Here is a 21,309-nt window from a genome sequence, read left to right as displayed (position 1 = left end):
CAGGCACACCGGCACCAATGGAACTACAGTAGTCTAGTAGTTGTAGCAGACGTTTTTATCAACTTTTCTAAAAAATAAAATAAAAAAAAATACTAAAAAAATTAAAACATTTTTATTATATCAGGTCCATTTGAGTTATTACATGGTACTGCTATTAGCGATTCTTTACTAAGCAGCATCAAGTATTTCTAATAAGTGATCAGTGGTCTGCAGTACCACCGGTGGTCACGAGGGGGCAGTAATGTACAGCACACCAACACATGCTTTGGAGAGGGATTTATTGTTTGGCACATAAAAACAAGATCTACAAGAACCTGGGAAAACACACCATGATAGTGAGAGCAACTGTGAATGTGTGTGTGTGTGTTTTAATATCCCTGAGATATCAGGTATTCGGCAATTTTGATGTTTTGCGGTAACAGCTGTCTCCCATGAATGCTCTTACGACCCTTCAGTAGGACAAGAACTAGGGCGAGAGACATAGACAGAGAGAACAGAGACAGAGGGAGAGAGAGAGAGATAGAGATTAGACCAGTCAGGCTAACTAACATTAGACCAGTGATGTTAAGTAACATAAGACTAGCGATGTTAGACTAGTGATGTTAAACCAGTTATGGTAACTAACATTAGAGCATGGATGTAAAGTAATATAAGACTAGTGATGTTAAACCAGTTATGGTAACTAACATTAGACCAGTGATGTTAAGTAACATAAGACTAGCGATGTTAGACTAGTGATGTTAGACCAGTGATGCTAACTAACATTAGAGCATGGATGTAAAGTAATACAAACTAGTGACGTTAGACCAGTTATGGTAACTAACATTAGACCAGTGATGTTAAGTAGCATAAGACTAGTGATGTTAGACTATTGATGCCAATATCAGACTAGTGATGTTAGACCAATGATGTTAAGTATCAGACTAGTGATGTTAGACCAGTGATGTTAAGTATCAGACTAGTGATGTTAGACCAGTGATGTTAAGCAACATCAGACTAGTGATGTTAGACCAGTGATGTCAAGTAACATTAGATTTGTGATGTGGACTAGTAACGTTAGACTAGTGATGTCAAACTAGTAATGCCAAGTAACGTGTAGCTATAAAAGTCATTTTAAGTTACATATAGTGATGTTGACCAAGATAAGGCTAGTTACATCAGACCATTGCCAAGTACAATTAGACTAGTGATGTGGACCAACATTAGACTAGTAACGCAAGACAGCGGATGTCAAACTGGTGAAAGGTCCCCTGTGGGTTTCCAACCTGTTTTTGCCTTGCACACGGTGATGGTGTTGCCGTCCTTCGTCATGAGGTTCATGGACGCGTCATCGGTGTAGAGGTTGTCGAGGATGACGCGGCACTTCTGTCCTCCCAGCATCAAGCCGTCGGTGAATAAAGTGCTGCGATCTTTGCTAACCAGCCTCTTCACCTCAGCCGCCTAACACACACACACACACACACACACACAAAATAACCCATTTAAAACTCAACATTTAGAACAACATCAGGCCAGGAAGCCGCCAACCAACAGTATAACCCTAGCACAGTCTAACGGTAGTACAGTCTAACGGCAGCAGTGGGGTTCAGTCAAGAGAGACTTGCATAATCTAAAGGCCTCCTTCAACCCAGCCATGTTGGGCATGGCCACACCCAGCTGTGTGTATACCTGTATGACTGGTTTCACTGACACACACTAACTGAGCAGGGAGTATAGAGAGGAAGGTGGAAAGGCAAGATAGAGGAGGGGGAGACAAGTTGAGGCAGAGCAGAGACCTGAGATTTTGGTTTTGTCACACCCCTCCAAATGTGTGTGTGGGCATGCTGAAGAATGCATGCCTGCAGGTGTGTAAAGTGTGACACACACACACTTTATGTCGAGTGTGTGTGTGTGTGTGTGTGTGTGTGTGTGTGTGTGTGTGTGTGTGTGTGTGTGTGTGTGTGTGTGTTTTAGGGGAGAGAGAGTGTGAGTCTGTGTGTGAGTATGAGTGTGTGTGATAAAAGGAAGTGAAGTTGCAGCCGCAGAGCTACTTCCTGTGTCTCGTGGCGTGTTTAAGATAATCGCCAAATAAGGAGCGAGATGCTCACAGCACAAGCGTTATTTGGTGGAGAAACACGGAAGTGCTTATACTCTGTACCGGAAGAATGGTTCCGTAGGCGCGGAGCAAAAATCGCGCTTCCCGGTTAACCGGGAGAACCGAACATCCAATAGCGAAACAGCTTGGTGCGCGTGCATGTGTGTTTCTGTGTGTGTGTGCGCGCGTGTACCGTTATCTCCTTAAAAGTGGAATGCGCAGCCCATACGCTCTCGCTGTTCTCGGCGTAGCCCACGATCGCTGCGTCTTCCGTCACACTTTCATCGCCCATCAATTGGATTACATACGGATTCCACGACATATTGAGTGGCTGAGAGGGAGAGAAACACACACATACATACATACATACATACATACATACATACATACATACATACATACATACATACATACATACATACAGGAGAGACAGACAGAAAGAAACACAGAGACACAGGGATAAATATGGGTGGGGACGGAAAACAACAAGTTTGTCAAAAGAAAAGTTGCATCAACCAACAGCTTCCTGTGAGTCAGGAAGCTGACTCACAGAGCAACACAGTGAACAGTCTTCATGAAAACATCCTCTAATCCTAAACATACATTACAGCTAGATCGATTAAGGGCGAGTGTGTCTTACCTGGGCAGGTAGAGTCCTAAGGAGAGAAGTGATAAATCAGGAAGCAAGCTACCTATTTATCTCTCAAGACCACGCCCATAACTGCCCGGCCGCGCCCACGACTTCCTGGCCACGCCCATAACTTCCGCACTTTTTGTGTACGTGCGTGCGTGCGTGTGTGTGTCTGTCTGTTTCTGAATCTTCCTCGACATTGGAAATGTGCATTTTGTCCAAAAAATTAAACCGAAAGGTGACATCCAATAATTGTTAGAATATTTAATAAATAATATGTGTAACATTAATCAAAAAGTACTTTTACACTATGTGTAGATATAGATATAGATATGCAATTTAGTTAAATACAGGTTATATAGTTGGCTAATTTCCATTTCTCATGCACATTCAATAAAACGAATGATATATAGATTAGCCTTTCCTACGCATTGCAAGAAAACTCTGAATGTTTTCAGTATGTTTGCATCCACTTTGAACAATTCCCAACATCACCCACAGAGGGAAGAATAGAGCCCGTATGAAAGCCCCAAAATGCCATCAGTTTACTTTTCTTTTAAACCCTTGTTTTCTCGAGATTTCGACCTATTTACGTCATTATGTCGAGATCACGAAACATTGTTTTCCTGGACCTGTGTCACATGGATAAACATATACACCTACGGTAAACGGACAACTTTTGAGTTTTGAGTAAACCTAGGTACTTGCATCATATATTATTGGTGCCGTGGTGGCTGAGTAAAGCATGCTGCCCAAAAACGATAAGATCCGATTTAGGAACGGAGTCCATTCTGTTCTGCGTGAGGATGGAAAGGGCGCTCCTTGTTCTGGGCCTTGTGTTCTCAGGGGGCAAAGTACTGCAATCAACGGATTAAAAGGGGGTGGGGTTATTATCGGAGAAAGAACGAACTAGATTATTGGAGGGATTTATTTGTCCCTGGAATCTCAGTCAGAGGAACAATTCAATGGCGATATAGTTGACAAGCGAATTCTGCAATTCTGCTTTCATAGTCATTCGGTGAACTCCTCTCTCTCTCTCTCTCTCTCTCTCTCTCTCTCTCTCTCTCTCTCTCTCTCTCTCTCTCTCTCTCTCTCTCTCTCTCTCTCCTCTGTGGACATGACGGGGGATTCGTTTAATGAGGATCAAATAATGGTACAGGAGGATGGAATCTCGATTCTTCCCCTTGCCCCTTTTGCTTTGTCTTTGTCTTTGTCTTAACCAAGACAAAGACAAAGACAAAGCAAAAGGGGCAAGGGGAAGAATCGAGATTCGGCCCAAGTGAGCTCTCAAATCATCTTAAAAATAAGGGGTAGGCTACATAGCACTCAATCTTATCCCTTAATCTTGATCAAATTGGGTATTGAGACACCACTAGCTCTCACATGAACGCGCAACTTCAAGGGTAAGGGGGAAGATAAGGGGTAAGGGGAAGTATTGAGATTGGCCTGGGCCTTCAAAGAAACTGACACTTGAAGATGACACAGCAGGGTCAACAAATGCATCTGATAGTGAGAGGGATTTTTCAGACTCGTCTCTTCCATAAAGACTACTTCCAGATGGACAGGGGAGACAGGGTTATATAGTAGATCAAGTAGGAACGTTTTTGGAAAAAACTAAAGGGAAAAGTACGGAAGAGGATTAGGGCCATACATAAAAAAAAAAAAATTGATCTGACTTTAATCTCAGTATTCTGACTTTAAAGTCAGAACTATATATTTTTTCTTATGTGTGGCCCTAATCCTCTTCCGTACAAAAGAGACGTTGTGGTTGAAGATTATTTTCCTAATCGTTTGCTGTTGATTGGGATTGTGAGGAAACTAATTAGACAGAGGGGCGGTGATGGTCTTGGAGACAGAGGTATATAGGCTGAGGAAACTGGTGCGAAAGCTGCAAAAAAAATGAGTGTTTTGGCTTTTAGTGTCTATGGGTTGGTAATAACGGTTCTGATGATTTTTCTGATGGAAAAGTGGTCTTTTATTTCCATAATCTTTGTTCAGTGAACGCATAAACCCGTTTGTTAGTTAGCAGTTAAACAAAATGCGATTTATTTGTTTACAGTTACCAACGACCAACGTTTGAAGACTGATGATTGGGGGTTCGATTCCCTAGTGATGCAAGTTTTTTTCTTTCATTTTGGACTGCACACACATCGTGAGTGACGGATACTCGCACAATGTACACACATCACTGTCTTTACAATTTCTAGGCAAAAGAAGTTTAAAGATTGTCAAGTGGTTAACCCTTGAATCACATGTAGGCTACTAAGACCTGATGGGTTAGTGGTCATAAGGGGTTCGATACTTTAATGAAGCTAGCTTTTTTCTTTCATATTGGACTGGATGTTTGCATGCCATTTTGCTTAACTTGTAGTTTATGATGAAGAAATGTTACTGGGGTTAAGGTTAGGGTAACAGTAAGGGTAAGACACAAAGTGTTTTTGCAACACAATATTTCTTACAATAACACAAAGTCCAAAGTTTTGATGACTCCAGTAGGAAACTTAAAATACCTAGAGAAATGCGTGAGCGCTCACAAAACATCAACAAGTCAGCAGTGTGGTGGGGGGGGTGATAATTTCTGATATACAGTAGGCCTAGGCCTACAAAAGTTGAAACTATTAGCCAGGAGTGGGAAAGGTGCAGACGCAGACGTGGGAAGCAATAAGACACACCAACACACAGTTGCCCGTTGCAAAATAGTTCAGAGTTTAATAGAAATAGTTAGGGTTAGCTGGTAGCCTGGTATGGCGTTATTTGGTATGGCTATAGTCTAAGGTTAGCTTAATCGCTAGTAATACCGGTAGTAAGTCATTTGTAGAAATATAGCTATCATCACAGACTGTAGGAATGTCACCCACCCTCCATCGCCCCGGGCGAAGTGGCGTCGATTAGAGAGTCCCATTTGAGTTCAGCATCTGGGGGAGTTGCAATACTTTTTTCGAGTTCATTTTTACCAATTTCTTTTGATTATGAAGAAGTTGTTAGGGGTCGACTCCTAAAAGTCACTGCAAAATATGAAAAGAACACGATAGTGTTTTTAAATATTTAGTCACCAGTTTTGCAGAGATAGACTAGCCTGTGTTTTTAGATGAATTATCAAGCACGTTAGCAACTCAACCGATTTTTTTATAATAGGCGGTGATTTTAAGTGCACCATTAGCGATTTGGACAGGAATCACATTGAACCACCTCTGCAGTCAAGGAGAAATTTAAAGCGTATAGTTGAAAGCTATGATCTGGAGGATGTGTGGCGTTCTAAACACAGTACTGAAAGAGAATATTCCTGGTCCCACTGCAGAGACAGAGATTATTTATCACTGGCGAGGCTTGACTGTTTTTATTGTATGTCAGGCTGGCCATATAATGCAGTAGGCTACCCTGCACGAGAGCTGCTAGTTAGCACATATTCGTCGGTAAAAGAACTGTTACGATAAGAAACTCCATTATAGCCTTAGCTATGTTATACCTTTGGTGTAGTTCCCCGCTTGTAAACATGTTTGTAAAAAGATTGCTTTGTATTTTTTTTTAGTTACAAGCGTTGGCAAACAGCATTGTGAGGCTTGAGGCTTGAGGCTTGATGACCCAAGACGGCTCGGCCTTCCTGCCTCGGTACAGCCACCACCCACATCCGAACTTGTGCGGGTACAAGCATAGGGTACAAGTGTCACGAGGAAATCCAGAGAACCCTCAAGAAGATGTTACACAATAGCCGTAAGGCAAAAAACAAACCATGAAGAACTGTCACTTCCATTGCTTTCAATATCCAAAATAAATATTGTCATTTGTTTTTGTTAGATTAGCAGAAAGAATAACGTATGGAAAAAGTGTTTAGTCGAAGTTTTGCAATGAAAACGCAAGAGACCTATGTTGCGCAACGTTTTAACCCAAATAATGTGAATATTAATATGCATATCAATATAGGCCTACATACTTAAAATATTAATGATAATGATATACATCATATAATATGAAAAATACTTAAGTATTAATACATAATGATATTAATACTGTTAAAGCCATATTATAGATTTATACCACATAGATAATAATAAATTGGACAATAAGTTGAAATGGTATTGTGTTCCTGAAGGAAGGAATATTTATTTTTGATTTGAGGTGACGGTGGCCGATACTACGGGATAAATCAGGTCGACAACAGGAATGTCCTAGGCTAAACGTGGCAGAGGTATAGTCTTTTTACCACACCCCTTGCACCACTTTCACACCTTCATCACACAGTGGCCTCACTAGAATAATAAGAATTATAAAAGTGGAACATTTGTAGTTGAACAACTTATGTTATTAATTTGCGGGGAGAAGCCATCCTTTTGTTTGTGAACTTGAGACCCAAGATCAGCCATTCCGGGGAATGGGGGCTGTAGGGATTGTCCAAACTGGTGGTCCACAACCACAGTGTTGTCAAATTCATAATCTGGAGGAAAATATGCCGTGACAAATAAAATAATAATTATATTGATAATAAAATAATAATATACATGACACAAGTAAGGAACACAAGGAACGACCGATTAAAGGCTCACAACTGAATTTTATTACTCCATCCCCGCAGTAACCATAGATACGGAACTGTCCCATGACATCAGGTGAGGTCATGAGTTAATCGTTAGTAGTTTACAAAAAAATACACGGCATGATTCCTACAGCAAGGGAGTGTGCGTGCGTGTGTGTCTGTGTGAGTGAGTGTGACTCAAGAGTGAGTGTGTGAGCAGGTTAGCGCTCCAGGACGTGTTGCTTGTAGAGCTTGTTCATCTGCTCCAGGAAGATGAAGGTGAGCACCGTGTGGGGGCCCAGGCGGGCGTAGTACGGCGTGAAGCCCTTCCACAGGGAGAAGAAGCCCTCGTTGCGGATCACCTTGCCAAGCACCTCCTGCAGCAGAAACACCTTTGGTTCAGCTCCCGGGGAGAGACACAGAGAGGAAGTGTGCAGTAGCCATAGAAAGATGGAGAGATGGGAAGACAGAGAGAGAGAGACACACATACAGACAGAGAGAGAGACACACACAGACAGAGAGAGAGAGACACACACATGCAGAGAGAGAGACACACACACAGGCAGAGAGAGAGAGAGAGAGACACACACAGGCAGAGAGAGAGAGAGACACACACAGGCAGAGAGAGAGAGAGAGACACACACACAGGCAGAGAGAGAGAGAGAGAGACACAGACACAGGCAGAGAGAGAGAGAGACACAGACACAGGCAGAGAGAGAGACACACACACACACACACACACACACACACAGGCAGAGAGAGAGACACACACAGGCAGAGAGACACACACAGGCAGAGAGAGACACACACACACACAGGCAGAGAGAGAAACACATAGGCAGAGAGAGAGAGACACACACACACAGGCAGAGAGACACACAGACAGAGCGAGAGAGACACAGAGAGAGACACAGAGTGAGAGAGGGACAGATAAACAGAGAGAGAGACACACAGACAAACAGAGAGAGAGAGAGAGACACACAGACGGACAGACAGAGAAAAAGAGACACAGACAGACAGACACAGACAGAGAATGAGAGACACACAGGCAGAGAGAGAGGGTGACACAGACAGAGTAAGAGAGACACATAGGCAGAGAGAGAGAGTGACACAAAGAGAGAAAGAGAGACACATGCCGAAACACGGACGCAGATGGACACAGAGACTCACCAAACCATTCTTATACTCTGGCTTTCCATCGATCATCCTCATACTCTGAATCCTGAGAGACAGGGACAGAGGGACAGAGACATAATTGTTTTATTTAGCCTACTCTCCAGGTTTGCCGTGATTGGCTAACGATTAAGGGTTGTCACTAGCTGTACTGTGATTGGGTGAGGTATACATGGCGGCCTCTAGCTGTGCTGTGATAGGTGGAGGTTTACCTGGTCTTGACGATGTCGACAGGCATGGAGGCAGCTGTGGTCACTAAACCGCTGATCATACTGGCGCAGAAATGACACAAAATATCATCACCAAAATAACCTGGAGAGAGACACCATTGGAGACAGATAATTAGATAGATAAACGTCCAAACATCATCACCAAAATAACCTGAAAAGAGACAGTGAATCTGCGCGCGTGTGTGTGTGTGCGCGTGTCTGTGTGCGTGTGTGCGCGCGAGGGTGTGTGTGTCTGCGCGCGCGTGTGTGTGTGTGCGCGCGTGTACCTGAGTCTAGCAGACCCTGTTTGGTTTGAGAGTAGGAGGCCAGTTGAGCAGCATTCACCACTACCGCCCTGGCCATGGTGGGAACACAGCCCTACAACACACGGTATACATTATATAAACACACACACACAGCCCTACAACACATGGTATACATTATATAAACACACACAGCCCTACAACACATGGTATACATTATATAAACACACACACACACAGCCCTACAACACATGGTATACATTATATAAACACACACACTATAAGAGGTTAGGCACGCATAGTCTCTTAACCTAGAGAGAGAGGAGTCATCAAATGCATGTGTTTAACCTAAGGCGAGAGAGGATTCCTTTATGGTTACGGTTAAGGGTTAAAAGGCATTTACCCTCCATAGAGTGGTGACTCCCTCCTCCTTGGTGATCCGGGCCAAGGCGTTGAAGACGTTACTGTACCCTCTCTTCTGGTCTGCAGGGAGACTAGACACACACACACAGACACAGACACACACGTGAGCAGTGTTTTTGTGAAGATTTGTAGTATGTAGGGTTTTATAGTGTACGTGTTCTTAGAGCTTTGAAGTTTGTGGCGTCTGAGTGTACTTTGTAGTTCCGTGTGTGTGAAGTCTTGTAGCGTGTGTGTGTTGTTCATAGTGTGTGTGTGTGTGTCCCACCGTCCGTCGGCAGTCATGCGGATCAGCGCCACCTCAGCCGGCGTCCCGACGAAGGCACCGATCGCTCCCGCGGTCATACCGATCAGGGCCTGGAGGGAGACACAGCTCAGGGGTGTGTGTGTGTGTGTGTGTGTGTGTGTGTGTGTGTGTGTGTGTGTGTGTGTGTGTGTGTGTGTGTGTGTGTGTGTGTGTGTGTGTGTGTGTGTGTGTGTGTGTGTGTGTGTGTGTGTGTGTGTACCTTCATGATGAAGCTGGGTGGAGTACCATCTGGTCTGGTCATCTTCTCAAAGAGGATGGTGTAGATCCCTAACCTGGTGGTGGTGTAGGTGGCCTGACGTAGCAGCCCTGCGGACAAGCTGCACACACAAACACAAAGATAAAATATATTTGCAAGCGGTGATTAACGGGGTCCGAGCAAAATTAAAAGTCAAGAACACACTAATGGAAGATATAAATATAACACATAATTGTCATATTTAAGGAAAGGTGTTCCACTTCTAAACCTTAACTGCAGCCTCATTCACATGGTCAAAATGTCTATGGATAAGCACACAACATCCAGAAAACTCCAAGCACACATTTCTCAAGTGAATTAAGGGCCTTCTTCAAAGCCTGAAAAATCTTTTTAACATTTGTAGTCAAGAACACTAACGGAAGAAATATAAATATGACAGAGTTAATTATGAAGAAAAAATGGTTAACGAAGAAGTTTCCCCTTAATGCCATACCTTGTCTTGGCAGTATGGCAACTGCTCCAAATTTATTGGCCAATATTTCTCAAATGGAACTAAGTAAAACAAATTCTGTTCGATGATTTTTGTGAGGCTTGGTCTAAAGATTCTATGTGGCGATTTTTTTATTATTTTTGTCTGATCCCAGAGATTAATATTCTGAAAGAATTTTGAGTCCAGGTCAATGTGGTGAGGAGAAATAAACCTAATTCACAATCTTTTACAATAGCGACACATTTGGGTGCAGTATCACAAATTATTTATGGGTAGGTTTATGGGTAGAGGGGGTAACCATACCTGAACATTTCAAGAGTTTTCAACTATAGGCTGCACTTTGACTTTTACAGAATTTGAGAAAAAAAAACAACGTTACAGAAACAATAGGGGCCAAGCAGCTTCGCTGCTCCCTAATAACAACAATCGTAGCATGGAGCTAGCCTGTAGCAAGCATGTAGCTAATATATAGAATTATGGAAGATCTACCTGGTATGTAGCTTGTATCAAGTAAGTAGTATGTAGCTTCTATCTAGCAGGTATGCATCATGTAGCTTGTTTATCGCATGGATTCAACATGTAGTTGGCATGTAGATCTCCCCCAGCCCCTCAGTCTTCAGGATGGAGGCCAGAAAGTGTAAGCTAGTGTGGCACATAGATTGTCTAACATGTTGCTAGAAGGTAGCATGTTATCCTACCCGGTGTAGATACCCCCAACCCCCTCGTTCTTCAGGATGGAGACCAGAGCGTGGAAGCTGGTCTTGTATTCTCTGGCTTTGGAACCCTGGCCACTGAGCTGCATCCGGTTCTTCACCAGGTCCAGAGGCTGAACGAACACTGTAGCTCCCATCCTACAAGATACACAGTATTATTCAAACTACAATACACACACATTGCTAGTACACACAGTACTAGTACACAGAGTATTATACACACTCAACGCACACATTATTATAAACAATAAGCCAAAAACATTTAGTGTGAGTGTGTGTGTGTGTGTGTGTGTGTGTGTGTGTGTGTGTGTGTGTGTGTGTGTGTGTGTGTGTGTGTGTGTGTGTGTGTGTGTGTGTGTTAATCCGGTAAGGCGACATTCACATTCTCCCAGGGCTCGTGAGGGAACGCCCTCAGGGGTCATGGCATTTAGGGGCGCAGACGTCAATCATGACACAACTAGGACAGGGGAACGAACTGCCCCTTATCAATACTCTCCTTATCAATAGCGTGTTCTAGCCTGTTCTAGATAGCAGCAGCGACCACTTGTCTGGCTTCCCTGTGGGACATTTGCCTCTGTGTCCCACGGTGATGTGGACACAGTCCCGGTGTCAAACTTCCAACCAACGGCCGATGAATGCTGCAGCTGTCACCAACATGCATACACACACAGAAACAAACACTTGCAGCGACAAACGCGCCGTCAAGCAAGTGTAACCGTGACCGCTGTCATGTTATCCGCAACCTACCCAGCTAGCCCCCCGAACAGGAACTTGATTGCCTTCGGAGAGGTCTTGGGTTTGGTGTCCGCCATTCTACCGCGCTGCTGGTCCCCCAGGTGCCGCTTCGAAATGCTGTCTCTCCCGGCAAAGGTTCAACCACAACGGCCTGTCTTGTCTCGGAGCGGTGTTTTTTTATAGAGCGGAAGCTAACGGGGCAAGGTGACTCCGAACCCCGTCGCATCGTCCGGCGTCGCGGAGAAGGTTGACCAACCGGGAGGCGGCATGGCAGAGAAACCAATCCCAAGCCTTGCTGTCCCCTGATTGGTTATCAGTAGATCCAATGAGAACGCAGAGAAGTGAACGCCAACGATTGATACTGAAAACATTTTTTATTTTTTTTTTTTGGTGTCGAGCAGACATAACACCAACACATATTATCATTATAAATAATCCTGAATAATACAATACATTATTCATAACGTTTTGTATACGTAATATGCATTTGGTCAATTACCTGGAAACACTAAGAACACTGCACTGTTTCTCATCCTCCTTCAGACAAAAAAAACAACTAACTGGAGTATAGTACATCAGTACCGCCTAGCTGACCAGTACAACCACAGTCGGCTACTGGTTATACTGGGAGCTGCCTAATACAACCAGTCTTCTAATGGTTATACTATGAACTTCCCAGTACAACCACTGGTTCTACTCTGAGCTGCCCAGTACAACCATCTGCTACTGGTTACACCGTGAGCTGAGCAGTAAAACCACTGCTATACAACCAGTCTGCTACTGGTTAAAAGTGACGGTTTTAAACCAGAACAATATATTGGTAAATTGCTTGATACTATCAACAATGTTCTTGGAGATCTGTGAGTGCATGAAAGGAAATATAAACATACAAATTCATTCATACACGCAAGTATCAAGTCACATTTATTTAATATCCTTAACACAAAAGTTAGGTAGGTGTGTATGTATGTATAGTGTGCATGTTAAGCAGCGTTAGGGTTGGTGTAGGGTAAGCGTGTGTGTGCTAAGCCGCTCTAGGGTTGAAGTAGGGCAGGTTCTTGATGAAGGTGTCGAGGCGGGCGGAGAAGAGGTTGCTCTGCAGGGGGTCTCCCAGAGAACACAGAGGGTTCTTCACTATGTAGTCCACATAGAGCTGGGGGGGGGGGGAAGAGAGAGAGAGAGAGAGAGAGAGAGAGAGAGAGAGAGAGGAGAGAGAGGAGAGAGAGAGAGAGAGAGAGAGAGAGAGAGAGAGAGAGAGAGAGAGAGAGAGAGAGAGAGAGAGAGAGAGAGAGAGAGAGAGAGAGAGACACAATCACTAACAAGTTACAACACATTGAGCTGCAGAGAGGGAGATTATTAATAGCAACACATAGAACTGTGTGTGTGTGTGTGTGTGTGTGTGTGTGTGTGTGTGTGTGTGTGTGTGTGTGTGTGTGTGTGTGTGTGTGTGTGTGTGTGTGTGTGTGTGTGTGTGTGTGTGTGTGTGTGTACCGTGCTGTATATCTGGTGCAGCGTCTCCCTTGCGTTGGGAACAGACAGGTCAGTGTTCATGATGAACTTGAGGCCTGTTGGCGTCTCATAGAAGTGCAGTTTATACCGGCTGGTCTGAAAGCACTGGAACCCTTCCCTCCTGACCGTTACTAAGGAAACCACACACTGAGGACATCTCTTCTGACTGTTAGTAAGGAAACCACAAACACATCCCTCCTGACTGTTACCCAGGAAACCACACACAAACATCTCTCCTGACTGTTACTAAGGAAACAACACATCCCTCCTGACGTTACTAAGGAAACCAAACGTCCCTCCTGACGTTACTAAGGAAACCAAATGTCCCTCCTGACGTTACTAAGGAAACTAAACGTCCCTCCTGACGTTACTAAGGGAACCAAACGTCCCTCCTGACGTTACTGAGGGAAACAAACGTCCCTCCTGACGTTACTGAGGGAAACAAACGTCCCTCCTGACGTTACTAAGGGAACCAAACGTCCCTCCTGACGTTACTAAGGGAACCAAACGTCCCTCCTGACGTTACTGAGGGAAACAAACGTCCCTCCTGACGTTACTAAGGGAAACAAACGTCCCTCCTGACGTTACTAAGGGAACCAAAAGTCCCTCCTGACATTACTAAGGAAACCACACGCTAGAAGAACATTGTTACACTAGAACAACACATACTTACCAGAACACACCAGAACTTAGCCCACTAGAACCTTGCTTGTAGCAGTAGCAGAGTGCAGGATACACTAAATCAAAGGAAGAGGATACATATCCAGAGGAGACATCTTGCTGACGAAGGAACGGATGGAAAACAGCATCCCATACATCAGTTTAAACTCCTGGTAGAGAGACATAAAGAAAGACAGAGAGAGAGAATTCACTGGGGTAACCTATAATAGTTTTGCTGCCAGAAGCAACCACAGCGCAAATTATTGTCGTTTAGAAGTGGCCTTATCTATTATTAATAGATTAGGTAAAAAGTATTATATAGAAAGGGGGGCGGGGGGGATACTATATCTAATCATTTGTTTTTGACTATGACTTTGAATTCAACACTGGTTCAAAATCAATGTAACTATGTTTGAGCATGGTTCAATTAAAATATTCATGACATGAATGATATTCTATAGAGTGCATTCACTTAGCGGCCATATCGGTTGGTTCAGTGGGGAACTTTCTTGAATCTTTGGAATCCATGAAAACTTACAACATAACAACTTTTAGTTCTGCATTCTATTTCCCCACTCATGCATTTAAAAAGGCATTTCGATTGAGATTTCATGTTATGTGGGTTTCCCCAGATTCAAGGTTTTACCATTGAACCAACTGACATGAGCGCTCCTTGTCACGCCATCCGCTGGATGAAATACCAAAATGAAATCATTCCACATTGTACGTACATTAATTGTTAAATATCTAAAAAATATTGAAATTAGGTAAATGATTTAACATACATAAATTATTTCCACAGCACCATTATTCCTCCATACTGGTAAAGCCAACTACAAACCTCTTGTTTGGATATCCCAGCCTGCTTCTTACGGTTCCATTCGCTGTAGTGAAGACACGCCCCGTTGCGGTCGAATATGTACAGGTTATGAACAGTCATCTGAAACATGAGATCCAAAAAGAAGAAATGTGGGAACAGCTGAGGTAGAACAAAATAGAAATCAAGACAGAAAACACATTTTAGTTTTAATATGGTTGTAGCAGGGACAGCTGGCTAATAGAGAGCGCCCCCTGGTGGGCATGTTTTGACATTTCTTTTGTTTTTAGGACCTTCTAAATTTTAGACGGTCCGCGAGCCAGTTGAGAAAGAAATACATACTATTAAACATTAGTGTTTTTCAAATATGGAAGTAACTTGAGAAAAGATTTAGCATTTTTTTTATGGAGTTTGGCTGCCTAACCAGTATTTTAACCCTTCAGAAGGATTTATATCGAAATTAGAAGATACAATTAACATACCGATATAATACCGTTACCGTCTATGCCTCAAATCATACGGCAATGTACATTTTAGTCTATGCCGTACAGCCCTAATAGAACCCTTATTGTATGAGTTGTATAACGAGCGATTTTGCATATGACACACATACTGTGGTGTAATTCCAATGTGTCCGAGAAGCTTCACCTTCTCTTGGACGCAGACATTAAAATCAACTTCTGCCAGGACGAAGCTCCTAATATACAAACACACCTCGCAGCACAGTCAGGCAGCTTCCCGAATCAGGGGTCTCAAAAATCCATAATGTATAGGGCCCCAAAACGCTAGAAACGGCCATGTTTGTCACCATGAGCATGTTTCTACCAATAAGTCTTTGAAGGGGTCGCCATGACTTTAAGGCCATTGAATACAATCAGATCATACATATAGTTTCATGTATACGTCAATCCATGGAGGGAATTGCATCTAACGTCCTCAGAGGAATACATACAGGAGACATACAGGACCTGTTCATACAGGACTGTATGAACAGTGGTGTACAGTGAAACATCGTCCACCTACAATTGTTCGTATAGATAATCTACAATACATTTGTTCTATCGACAAGGCAATGGTAATAATGTGTCTATTAACATCTTAATGGCATTTTAGGATCATCTTAAGAGTGTTTACCTCGCACTTCCTGGTCCCGACTCCCGAGGATGCTCTGTCAGGACCCCGCAGCAAGTCAGCTGACCGCTAGGGTGCCTGCCACAAATCATTAGCTTATGTTGAAACTCAATGGGTCATGTCTATGATGCTGCCTTTGATGGAATTACAATTTTGTAAACAGTCTACATGTTATCATGTTACAAGTAGTTAAGGCATTATATTTTATACACACTTTCTATGGCATAGGGATAGTAGTAGGTATGACAATGTTCAACAGTCCATGATATAATGACAGAGGATAAGCCACCGCCAGAAGAGGGCGCCACTGCTACAGACTGGCTTCATGTAGCGTATATATGTGTGTGGGGCGTCCTATAATAAATACCATAAAATAGGTTACTCCTGGTTATTGATCGATATTTCATTAGTGTCATATCATCTGAAATATAAATTAGGTTAGTACGTCCTATTCTGTTAGATTTTGAGTTCGTTAGTATCACAAATTATAAATTGCAGACACACTAATTGGTAATAAATGTTAATAACGTATATTCTAAACTTATAAAGTGAGTGTATTGTTTTTCAGGTTGCATTTCACACTACCACTAACCACGAACACACAAAGCGTTTCTGTCCCAGTTCTTGACGTACTTTGTCCGGTGTTTGTACGTACAATTCTGTACGTGGGTTTGTACGTAAACTTCGGTATTCATAGCATGTCTCACGCAAGTCTCGCTCCCTACGCTAAGAAAAACCTAAACTAAGATGGCGGCAGCAGCAACTATGATGTTCGGCCAGGAGCAAATGGTCTCCTCTAATAACGACATGGCTCCGGACTGGACCAGCAAGGAAGTCAGCACTGGGGTGAGTTACCTTCCCGGTGGAGCCGGTCTGCACCGGGGCTCAGACCGGGACTCAGGGGTATAGAGGCTCTCTTAACCGCTGAATGAGACAGCACTTCTACTCAAGAGCTAGCCTGAGCTAGCTTTGCTAACCTGAGCAAGCTGGGCGAGACGTTAAGTTGACTGATCTGGACTCAAAGTAGCCAGTACTCCACATAGAGAATACTGCACACAAACTGTACTGCAAAATAGATTACTTAATAGGGTATTGTAGTCTTACTACAGTACAACTACAGTAGTAGCAGTGCGAGGGTGATGGTATGTTTTGGGTCTAACCAGGCTAGATGGAGAGCAGACAGAAGACATGTTTAATTGGTTAGATTTCAGTGAAAACCTAGAACACCAACCCCGAGGAAATAAGGGTTGAAACATTACAACTAACTGCATATCAATAATTATCCCAATAACAAATAATATATTATTGGGAAATGCAACCATTTACATGAGCTCATCTTGTACGAAGTATGAGGAAGATGAATGTTTGTGTTGGAGGATGGTGTGTTAAAGATTCATGTGTTTATCATAAATTGAGTATCAATGTATAATGACGTTTGGTTTTCTGTCAGACCACTATCATGGCTGTGGAGTATGATGGAGGCGTAGTGGTCGGAGCCGACTCACGTACTACGACAGGGTGAGTGAAACACACTGTACTCCAGTACTCCCTACACACACACACACTGTTATTCTCCCTCTATTTCCTAACAAACAGTACACTACACACACTACCCTTCACCCTAGTCCCCAGAAACGCTACAACACTCTCACTTTAACCTTCACACTAGGCCTCACAAACAGACATTGGAATTGGATTGTCAGTTTTTTTTTAAATATATATTTCTTGAAAGAAAGTACAACTTTGGCTGGAATTATAGACTGACGCTGTTCATTGTGTGACATTCATTCTTTAAGTCCTTTAACACAAGGCCAATCGCAAATAAACACTAGAACAATTATTGGATAAACAAAATCACATCAACTATTTACATTAGTTATGACGCAAACATGGATGTGATATGACATGTTCACACCAATCAAGTTGTTCTGTCTCATGTGTATTTAGAGTGTTCTTTAATACATCCGTGGTATTGAGACAAAGGCTTTTGAGGTTGTTTCCCTGTTGAATAATGAATAAAGTAGGCTACACCTGTTTTGGAGATAAAACAAAACTGTTGCGATACAACGGTCCACCGTTGTGTTGTCAAAAGCCACCTATATTATTAACGAAATGCAGTGCAAGTAAACATTGGCTTGTAGCAATGAACGCAGATTTATCTTTCTGTCTCTCTCGCCCTCTCTCTCAATTTCTCTGGCTATCGTTCCCAGGGCGTACATCGCTAACAGAGTGACTGATAAGCTGACTCCTATCCACGACCGCATCTTCTGCTGCAGGTGAGAAAAGCCATTGAAAATGTGTTTGTTAATGGGGACATATAATGAAACAACACTTTTCCTGGGATTTGGGGTGTTGTTTTGGGTCTCTGGTGCTCCCACACGCATATAAACTTTGAAAAAAGTCTGTACATGATTATTTGAGTGAGATATGAATTGCTGAGGGTACCCCGCCTACAGTTACCAAACAAGCGAGTCAGTTTCGGCGCCCCCCCCCTAAGTAGGAAGGGGGCACACTTGAATATTACCTCACACTTCCCCGGCCCCCTCCAATCAGAGCATAGCTAAGATGTTGTGGACGAGCACCTCCGGCGGGGGGGGACACTCGGCGGCAGCTCAGCTCCGGGAGTACAATCCCTTTCTCCGCCGAGCTATACTTTTGTTGTATATTACAATATTTTTATTACATTTTTGGCCGTCATAGTTAAGGTGGCAGGCATGTGTTGCTTAGGCGGCCTAAGTGGTAAAGTGCTGCGCGAAACCCGATATTATTTGAATGATTAAAACTACATTATGGACCATTATGCAGGAGTGCTTGAGGTTATGATGACGATGAAGGTTGTGTATGTTTTAAGGTCTGGATCAGCTGCTGACACCCAGGCCATCGCTGATATGGTCACCTACCAGCTGGGCTTCCACAGGTACACACACACGCACACGCGCGCGCACACGCACGCACACACACACACACACACAGTGTTGTACGTCTTGAGCTGTTCCATTTGACAGTGTTTCTGTTGCCTCAGCATTGAGCTGGACGAGCTGCCAAAGGTGGAGACCGCTGCCAACCTGTTCAAAGCTAGCTGCTACCGCTACCGAGAGGAGCTAACAGCCGGCATCATTGTGGCCGGATGGGACAAGAGGCGCGGTGGACAGGTGGCTAGCATGACGCAGACACAAACTACAGCTACAGATGCCCTACAAACGCACTGCTCAGGATGCAAAACAAACCGACATGACACGCTAACAATCGCACGCTAATGCAAACGTGCCAACAAATGCACGCTGCTACAGATGCTCACAAACACACTTTTATACATGCCCACACATAATATGAAGCTAAACAATATAATTGTGTGTGTGTGCAGGTGTACTCTGTGCCTATTGGAGGCATGTGTGTGAGGCAGCAGGTGTCTATCGGAGGCAGCGGCAGCTCCTACATCTACGGCTTCATGGACGCCAACTACAAGCCTGGGATGACCAAAGAACAGTGCATGGAGTTGGTCACCAATGGTAAATAACTCACTGGAAACACCAACAGGTTCTGGAGCTGGTCAGTGGTCACTAAGTAAGCAATAATCACCGAGAGGCCGGGCAATAAACAGTTTGATATGCCCGGCTCGTGGACGGCTTACCGCCCGAGACGAAGTCGAGGGCGGTAACCTTCCGCGAGCCGGGCATATCAAACTGTTTATTGCCCTGCCTTGAGGTGATTATTCCGTTTATTCTACTTTGCGCCGGCCAACATAATAAAACAATTCATATACTTTAATAATTAGCCTTTTTCTTATTCGTATTGCATGCTTATTAAATGTATGCTCCGTTTAATTTCATCTCCCTCGAAAAGTAGTTCCCTTTAGAACTACGGTGAATAACGTTAGCTCAACTGTAGGTAACGCGTTTCTATAGCAACCACACAAGGCTGGATCTGATCTCACTAGTTTAACAACGTAGTTGTTACATTCGTATCAAGTCAGCTTTAATGACGATCGATCAAACATGCACTCCTTGGTTTATTTTTACAACGGACCTCATGTTTGAAATGTATGTGATAGAAAACTATACAAGCGGCGTATTGATCTACTGTGCTCAGTCAGCAGCAAGTAGAACCGACAAGTCAGCGGGCAATATGCCGGATTAATGCACCCCTCCCAGCCAATCAGAATCGAGCATTCTTAAATGAAGTAGAATAATGGTAAATAACTCACTAGATACACTGCTAACAGGTTATTGAGCTGGTCACTAATGGTAGATGACTCACTAGATACACTGATAATGAGCAATGTCTGAAGCTGTTCAGTAATGGGGACTGACCAAACCGCAGGATTGTATGTACAGAATGTGCGTGTGGGTCTTCAAATCACAGTGTGATTGAAGTGTGTGATTGATGTGTGTGTGTGTGTGTGTGTTCCAGCGGTCAGCCTGGCGATGGAGCGTGATGGATCCAGCGGGGGCGTGGTCAGACTGGCGGCCATCTCTGAGAGCGGAGTGGAGCGCCGTGTCGTCCTGGGCGGCCAGCTGCCCAAGTTCTTCACACACTGAACACACCAACACACTCACACCCATCATACACACACACCCATCATACACACACACGCACACACACACACCTCCTAGAGGACTTCTGGTTCCAGGTTGAATGATTTGTACTAAATAATAAAAACTGTTTTGTTGACGCAGTTGTGTTCATTCAGTGTACGCCAGTTCTTATTAAGTAGGCATTAGATGACATACTGTCCTGCAGCAGCGACTCAGAAAGACTGCTGGTAATGCAAAATGTCATTGTTGCTCAAGATTGGGCAAGATCCATAATACGACTTATTTTGAAGTTGATGTGAAATTTACTTGAAATAGTCGTATACAACATCGCTCATTGTAGCCTACACAACGACGGTGTTAAAGAAGCATCAAAAAGTTGCTATTGGTCGTAACCATGGGGATAACACGCCCTCTTCTCCTTCCTAGAACTGTCACCCCAAAACATTTGGATTCCAGCTAAAACAGTGGGATGACTTGAGATGTAACGTTTTTTTTATTTAATTCCCCCCCCCCCCCCCACACACACACACACACACAATGCTTTATGTATTAGTTTTCAAACAAATAAAAAAAATTAAAGTCAAGCATGACCTCAGAGCAATTAGTTGCAGAGGTAATTCTGCTGGTTAACGCTCTGTAGCCACAGGTTTGAGTCCCGAACATACGGCCAATAAGAAGGGTTTACCCACAAAAGGTTAACTTTAAGGGAAACCTATTTCTTTATAATGTGATTTGTAATGTCCAGTATAACCTTCGAGAAAAGGATCCCAGGCGTCTTGATAGTGCAGTGGTCAGGTATGGTGGTTAACACTAGGTAGGCCTACAGGTTTGTCACCACATGGCCAGCTAAAAAAAAAAGTATAAATAAATTGACCAATTCAAATTCTTTTTTTTTTTTTTTTTGGACCGATCAGATCGTCCTGTATGATTAAGATG

At 43.4% G+C, this 21,309-nt stretch overlaps 4 protein-coding genes across 5 annotated transcripts; 1 reads left to right on the top strand and 3 right to left on the bottom strand.

The window, feature by feature from the left end:
- Nucleotides 1-261: 261 nt before the first annotated feature.
- Nucleotides 262-2,801, bottom strand: LOC130370206 (profilin-1-like). The gene is made up of 4 exons (XM_056575925.1): nucleotides 2,715-2,801; nucleotides 2,268-2,405; nucleotides 1,266-1,440; nucleotides 262-466 (listed from the first exon to the last, which is right to left on the bottom strand). The coding sequence occupies exons 2-4, from the start codon at nucleotides 2,394-2,396 to the stop codon at nucleotides 369-371; spliced, it is 402 nt and encodes a 133-aa protein (XP_056431900.1). The 5' UTR covers nucleotides 2,397-2,405; nucleotides 2,715-2,801; the 3' UTR covers nucleotides 262-368.
- A 3,981-nt stretch (nucleotides 2,802-6,782) lies between these two features.
- On the bottom strand, nucleotides 6,783-11,963 carry slc25a11 (solute carrier family 25 member 11). The gene is made up of 9 exons (XM_056575847.1): nucleotides 11,734-11,963; nucleotides 10,972-11,124; nucleotides 9,787-9,904; nucleotides 9,549-9,637; nucleotides 9,264-9,354; nucleotides 8,885-8,975; nucleotides 8,601-8,700; nucleotides 8,386-8,437; nucleotides 6,783-7,592 (listed from the first exon to the last, which is right to left on the bottom strand). Exons 1-9 carry the CDS (start codon nucleotides 11,796-11,798, stop codon nucleotides 7,437-7,439), a joined length of 915 nt encoding a protein of 304 aa, XP_056431822.1. The 5' UTR covers nucleotides 11,799-11,963; the 3' UTR covers nucleotides 6,783-7,436.
- A 98-nt stretch (nucleotides 11,964-12,061) lies between these two features.
- On the bottom strand, nucleotides 12,062-15,920 carry trappc1 (trafficking protein particle complex subunit 1). Of its 2 annotated transcripts, XM_056575922.1 has the most exons (5): nucleotides 15,842-15,920; nucleotides 14,732-14,830; nucleotides 13,990-14,060; nucleotides 13,213-13,351; nucleotides 12,062-12,874 (listed from the first exon to the last, which is right to left on the bottom strand). In XM_056575922.1, exons 2-5 carry the CDS (start codon nucleotides 14,828-14,830, stop codon nucleotides 12,746-12,748), a joined length of 438 nt encoding a protein of 145 aa, XP_056431897.1. In that variant the 5' UTR covers nucleotides 15,842-15,920; the 3' UTR covers nucleotides 12,062-12,745. The 2 variants fall into 2 exon arrangements, with proteins under 2 accessions (XP_056431897.1, XP_056431896.1); XM_056575921.1 differs by lacking the exon at nucleotides 15,842-15,920 and having other exon boundaries at nucleotides 14,732-14,839.
- Nucleotides 15,921-16,548: 628 nt separating this feature from the next.
- psmb6 (proteasome 20S subunit beta 6) lies at nucleotides 16,549-20,527 on the top strand. The gene is made up of 7 exons (XM_056575888.1): nucleotides 16,549-16,684; nucleotides 17,289-17,356; nucleotides 18,049-18,114; nucleotides 18,690-18,755; nucleotides 18,861-18,990; nucleotides 19,203-19,347; nucleotides 20,249-20,527. Exons 1-7 carry the CDS (start codon nucleotides 16,586-16,588, stop codon nucleotides 20,374-20,376), a joined length of 702 nt encoding a protein of 233 aa, XP_056431863.1. The 5' UTR covers nucleotides 16,549-16,585; the 3' UTR covers nucleotides 20,377-20,527.
- The last annotated feature ends 782 nt before the right edge of the window (nucleotides 20,528-21,309 follow it).

Source organism: Gadus chalcogrammus, chromosome 17, assembly GCF_026213295.1.
Source record: "Gadus chalcogrammus isolate NIFS_2021 chromosome 17, NIFS_Gcha_1.0, whole genome shotgun sequence".
NCBI lineage: Eukaryota > Metazoa > Chordata > Actinopteri > Gadiformes > Gadidae > Gadus > Gadus chalcogrammus.
This window is presented reverse-complemented; position numbering and strand designations above follow the sequence as displayed.